This window comes from Squalius cephalus (assembly GCF_949319135.1).
Source record: "Squalius cephalus genome assembly, chromosome: 1".
NCBI classification, from domain to species: domain Eukaryota; kingdom Metazoa; phylum Chordata; class Actinopteri; order Cypriniformes; family Leuciscidae; genus Squalius; species Squalius cephalus.
In genome coordinates, this window is record NC_137122.1 from 60,447,134 (window position 1) to 60,453,781 (window position 6,648).

General features: G+C 35.5%; 1 protein-coding gene across 1 annotated transcript; it reads right to left on the reverse strand.

The window, feature by feature from the left end:
* Window positions 1–581: 581 nt before the first annotated feature.
* Window positions 582–6,303, reverse strand: LOC307173267 (proteasome subunit beta type-7-like). Its single transcript, XM_079896253.1, has 8 exons — window positions 6,040–6,303; window positions 4,738–4,831; window positions 4,430–4,527; window positions 4,176–4,316; window positions 3,856–3,971; window positions 3,718–3,776; window positions 2,190–2,341; window positions 582–980 (listed from the first exon to the last, which is right to left on the reverse strand). The coding sequence occupies exons 1-8, from the start codon at window positions 6,096–6,098 to the stop codon at window positions 869–871; spliced, it is 831 nt and encodes a 276-aa protein (XP_079752379.1). The 5' UTR covers window positions 6,099–6,303; the 3' UTR covers window positions 582–868.
* Between the last annotated feature and the right edge of the window lie 345 nt (window positions 6,304–6,648).

Here is a 6,648-nt window from a genome sequence, read left to right on the forward strand (position 1 = left end):
AGTATTGAGAAACTGGTCCTATAGTGATTGTAGGTTCTTTGCTCTTGATCATACATTTCATGATCACAGGACACAAACATGTAGGTGGTGTCACAAACTTTGTATATTACAAAACAATGTAAAAATTAAATTATACTTTTTATATTTATTCTTGATTTATGATGCTCTTACATAATTGCATTTTATTAAAAAAAAAGTACAATATTTTTACAATAAAATATTGCAACTTTATAATGGGTCTTATTCAGCAACTGATACATTTTTAACTGACTGATTTATAGTTCCCCACCGTAACAATTGTGACCAAGAATAATTCTCATGCTTTCACTAACTTAAAATATTTAAAAGGCATGCAGTTTGTTTCTTCATGAGTTTGTAAATATATAAATACAAATATGTATAAATATGTCTGCTCACTTTGCTGTGAACAATGTAGTAGTAATCAATTTCCCATCATGCTGAAATATCTGGTTGTAAAGCTCTTATAAGACGATTCAAATATGTATGGTTAATATTGCCTTTGTATCCAACAAATGAATATTTAGCTTGATCGTTTTTTAAAAAAAAAATACAACAAAAATGACAATCTTTCATTTTTTAATCTTAAATTTTATTGAATGGACTATTTATGTCTGATGAGTTAAGGAAAGGTAAGGAAACACACTTTTTAATATTATGCATTTTGCAAAACAGTCTTGAGTAGCTCAAATGCAAATTACTGAATACATGGAAAATCCTAAAGCGTATGGCTACTTCTAAAATTATGAAAAATATAGTTTTCCATTTTTATCCAGAAAGGAAACCTATTCACATATACCTTATTTCCTAAAGAGTGAAGGAAAGAGTGTAAAGAATTGCGAATATATTCTCATTCAGTGTCCATCACTTGAACAGATTCATCCACAACATCCAGTGGTAATGGAATAACTGTTTGTGTGAGCACAGCAGTAGTGCCTGGCTTGTATCTGTAGGTACCCTCCCTGGTGATTTAGAAGAAAGAGTTGAATGTTTTTGAATGTTAAGAGATTTTATGAATAAATATGTGCAGTTGTAAACTCAGAAGGTTATTAAAAGAGGATTGATCAGGATGAGAGTTGATTAGGGGTATATTCCAGAAAGCAGGTCGTGCATAAGTTTACGTGGTAAATATATATACAAGTAAATATATAGCAATATATAGTATTATAATGAAACCTTAACATTCGGTTTCATTAAAAATGTCTACAAATTTATTGTCTTTAGTAAATCCTGACAGTGTTTTTTTAACCCCAAAAATCTGGCCCTATGTTTACTAAAAAATGGCATAGAATAGTTCACAAGTAAGTGAATAGAGAGTGCTGCAGGGATGACATTTTGTAGGCCAAAACCCAGAAATGAGTTAGCATTTTAGCACTTCTGCTTCCACCGTCCTGAAGTCAATAGATTTTTAAAGTTTTTTTTTTTTTTTTTTTTGCCAGAAATAAGGTCTGTGGCTAGGGTTAGGGATTAGGGTTATCATTGCAATTTTTTTTAAAGTTTTTACTTGTCTTGAAAAAGGCGTTGCTAACAAGTGGCTTTGTGAATGGGACTACAAAGGTTGTCAGGGACATTAAATGTCATCACACTGTACTGGAAAAATCATCTACTCGCTAGTTGGACGTTGTCAATTTGTTGGAAGCTAGTGATGGTGAAGCTGAGGTCCTGCGATGTGGTGTAGTTTGTTTATAGCCTTCTGACAATTGTATTTATAGGCTTCAGATTTAAAAGTTGTTAATTTGTGAAGATTATCATGATGAACAAAAAGTGTAAGAATCTTCTTCTTTTTTTTTTCACAGAGCTTATTTTCTGCAATAATACAAAAAAGCCAATGAAAACATCCTATTGAGTTTTTGTTGAGGGAACCAGGGTGATGCTAACTTCTGGGTTGGCCAACAAAAATAATAATCACTGCAGAGCTCTACTAGGATGTACCTTCCTGTATGAGTGTGTTCACAGTGAACATATTCTTGAGTTGACTGAACTTACTTCTGGCCGTGTTTTGGAACCGATAACTGAGTAAGAAATGTAATCAACCAAGAGTTCGGAGTAACCCTGCTTTCTGGAAAACCCAGGAAAATGGATACATTGAAACAAATTCTCATTTTAAAATGATGAAGAATTAATGTTACTGCATTCATTCTAATGTCATTACACTTCCACATTCATCTTACCTCAGTCCTTTCTGAACAGGCTGGTCATATCCCCTCAGATAATCCACAGCTTTCTCTGTGATCACACATAGGTCTACATTGCTGCCAGAACCAAGGTCACAGAAGATGCCTGCAGTGATGGCATCTCTCACCAGCTGCTTTCCTTCCTCTAGCTTTACATTTCCCAAGCGTTTATGTAGGTGTGGAATTGACAAGAACAAATACAGAACGTGTGTTTGGGAAGTGGGATTCAACAATAAAGATTACATTGAGGGTAAGAAGCAAAGAATAAAAATAAATGTCAGATTGAATTTGGTAAAAGTAAGATCAAACATGCTTGCTTGACACACGAGAATGATTGAGGTTCATTCATTGAGCTTCTGCAGGGACCAATGAGGTCTGTCCTCGAGCATCAAGCAACTTCCCCTTTGAAGGGCCCTCAGGGGTCCGTAGACCCCTAGTTAAAATGCAAATGTAACTACAATAACAGCATATACAATACCATGTTGGAAAATATCAATAAGAATGTCTTAAAGGGGTCATATAATGGTACATGCACTTTTACAAGTTGATTGTACTGAAATGTGTGTTGGCAGTGCCTGTACACAACCATCATAAAATGATAAAAATCCATCCAGTGGTTTTTTTTTAATCTCCTTATATGTTTGACTCTCTCTGAAATCAAGCCGTTCGACCGTGTGACGTCACACGGTCGGACGCCCCTCCCACGATTGTGATTGACAGCTGCAGCGTTTCAACACAGACCCGCCCTCTCATGAGCGAGCTGTCAATCATAGTTCGCGCGTCATTGTTGATACCCTCACTGGAGCGCTGTCTATGAGCATAATGGCGTCTGCGATTGTTCTTTGGTGTAATAAGGAACACAGCAGTCATTTGGATGTTCCTAAATCCGAGCGGTTGAAGATGCAGTGGCTGATTTTTGTTTTTGAAGGGATATGCCCAAAGGATTGACGCGGGGATTCCCTCACAGGGATTCCCCACGATCGTCTGCGCTTTCCTGTTTGCATGAATCATTTCACACCAGACAGCTTTACAAACGAGAAAAAACGGATCGGTACCAACGTGTTCCTGCTGAACCTCCAGAAGTGAGTGTGATGTTTTATTAACCTTTATATTAATATTTATATTAATCTTTGCAAATTTGCAAACCTTGCTGCACGCTTCATGATGAATGCATCAAAGGTTTACACTCCGGGTACATTACGGCATGTTTTCTATGTACGACGTTCTCAATATAATTCATAATCCCACGTTTATAACGAATAACACGTGGTTATTGTGTTAGAAACGGTGTACCCACAGAACAGAGGGGCGGGGTCAGCAAAGCTCATTATCATTTAAAGACACATGCACTGAAACGGCGTGCTGAAAACAGAGCTGTTTTTGACCAGGTGACATTAGTGTTTTCTTACAATACTAATGAGAATTTTTAATTAAAGTATATTACAAACTTTTAATTTAGACCCTAAAGAATCATATTAGCTTGTACAAAAATGGCATTATATGACCCCTTTAACAGTTGTCTGACCTCCATATTTGGCTTGTAACGATCTTCAAATACAGAAATGGCAGCAGCTGCTCCAGACCCTGTAATATATAGTTTTGATAAATAAGTGCAGAAAAAACATGTTTGATTGTGTTCATTCAAATAAAGGGGATAAAGTACCCATGGTAAGGAAAGGAAGCTTATCATAGGAACCATGAGGGTAGACGCTATAGAGCTGTGGGCCGTTAATATCCACACCTCCCACAATTAGAGAAGAACCAATGTGCCCCTGATACCTACAAAAAAAAAAAAAAAAGGGAAACAGTCAGCCCTAGTCCTGGACCTGGATAATATATATTTAAATAGCTCTTTAAGATAAACTAATATTATCAGTTAACTAGTGAGCAATATCTTAAATAAAGAAAGAATGATGTATTTTGATGTATCAATCACTTTGCCTTAATCACTTAAATCAGATTGAACGACTATGACACTTTCACCTGAACAGCATCTGTTTGAGCTGTCGGGTCACCATGGCCACAAGAGGAGGTCGTCCTGTGCTCAGTGAATGCAGTTCTACATTTGAAGACATCATCTGAGTAGTGACCTCAGCATCAGCAGCAACACCCGCACCACAACAGCTATTGTGGTAAGAAGAACCAAAGAAAAAGAAAACAATAAAAACAGGCACTATAAAATTTAGTTTAGATAGAGACTTGAACTATGATGATGAGCAACCAAAAGATTCACTCACTAGATTTTGGGAGCTATGTAGTGGATTTTCATGCAGTTTTTATCAGCTACGACCATATCATCCGTGGCTCTGGTGTCTGCACCTAAAATCACTCCATCCTAAAATAGAATCCATTTATTTTTTGGTTTATTATAACTAATTATTACATACCATCATATTAATTTAATATAGCTAAGTTTATTTGCAATTACTTGAATTACACTATAGATTTAAATGATATGGAAATGAATTACAACATAGACTTAAATTATAAATATTTAATCAGTAATTAACAACACAAATCATGCTTTTGCAGTGTCAAAACAGACTTTGAATATCAGGCCAGCAATGGTGGTGCCAGTCTTCCTGGCGTTTGGTGCACTGTAACCCTTCTCTGATAAATTTGCTTCCAGAACAGCATTTCTATAAATGAATAAACAAACAGATACAATACAATTAAAAGATATGGCATTATTAATTTAGGCCTACTTTTTGTTACTATTATGTTGTTTTAGGAGTAGGCCATGTTTAGGGGAGAGCGGGGCACAACCTAACGCTTTTTGACTTTCTCAGTTTGTGCAAATCTACTTATGGTTCAGAGTATTTATTTTTTCCCCACATTAATTTCCCACATGTCTAGTACAATTATGTGTTTTTGTTTTATTAATACAGTATATACTTTTTTCTTGATATAGCCCGAAAAATGGAAGTGAAATGTGACAACATGCCCCATAGGTGGGGTACATTGTAACATGTGTGGGGCACATTGTAACATAACATATGGCAGCTTAAAATGTTATCTGATCTAATAAAAAAAATATACAAAACAAACTAAAATATTTTCTAAATAAAATACAATTAAAAAACTTTTTCATATAAAATAATGGCAATTTTTAATAATTAAATATAAACTCATTTTTGAGTTTTGACCACGAACACATGAAAACAGCTATACAACATAGTTCAAAACAAATAAATAATTAGTAATTTCTGGACATTGACTCTCAGTCTTTATTCACCCTTTTCTCACGTTTTCTCAATAAAATTAATAAAAGTATAGAATATAATAGCATATTTCTAATAGGGGCACATTGTAACGCAGTGTTACAACATGCCCTCGCCTGCACAACTGGGATTTAAACCCTGCTAGTGTCTTCTGCTAGTTAGCGAAGCATTAAAGAACTATCTCAACTGTCTCATCTTGGAGATTAAAATAATATCAGATTTGTCTTATTTTAAATAAACACAAAAAATAGAGATGAAAAATTAACTTAAGTAAGAAATTTACTTTTGCTATGGTTTAATAAATGTCTATGAATATCTTCCAAAAAGAAAATAATTTTGGCGGATTTTTTTTTTCTATATAGTGTTGTTGATGGCAACTAGTAAATAAACAAAGTTCCGTCATCCAAGCATGTGCGGAAGTATAAAACAAGCGTGTTACAACTAACCCCGCGTTAGGTTGTGCCCCGCGCTCCCCTACTCATTCATGTGTCAAAACACTTTGATGTTTTGCAATCGTTTCGGCTTCGTCAGCATATTAGCGCTTGGCAATCAATGTAAATTGTAGTAATGTCTTGATCATATTATTTATTGTTTACGTCTTGATCATGTTGTTATTGATGTCTCACCTGCGTGTGTTCTCAAAAGAGAATCCTCCGGTCGGCGTCTTTGTCGATGTGTGCAGCATCTTTCACCTGCACACTGTATAATATGTAAAGTATAGCTCTAACACTCAGCTTTGGGTAAAGCTCTTTCTGATCACCGCTTTTGAACCTTTTACTCGCTTCAGCTTTACACAAAGAGTCGGTGCGTCGGCACTTTTAACGCCCCAAACTGCAGAAGTTCCTTCTTTCACTTTCACTTCTGACACATGATCGCTTCTCTAGGCCATTCAGTCGAATGAAGCAGTTACTCTAACCGAACGGTTAGGGGTTAGGCCTATTTGTGCATACAAATAGGTAAGTCTATTTTCTTGTAAAAAAGTTTTATTCTATTATTGATCTATTTAATCTGGCCAATTTACAGTTTTTCTCAATTGTTTACACACAAATTCTGGTACTGGAGACACAATGACCACAACATGTAACTCATTCACCAACCCCCTGAACCAATTCTGCTGAACTACAAGCACAATTCCTGCTTTACACTCAAATTGCAGATCTAAAACACTTTTTTCAAAACACTACACACAATTCTCTGCTTTTGGCACAGTTTTCATGCAGAAAATCTCTTGTTTT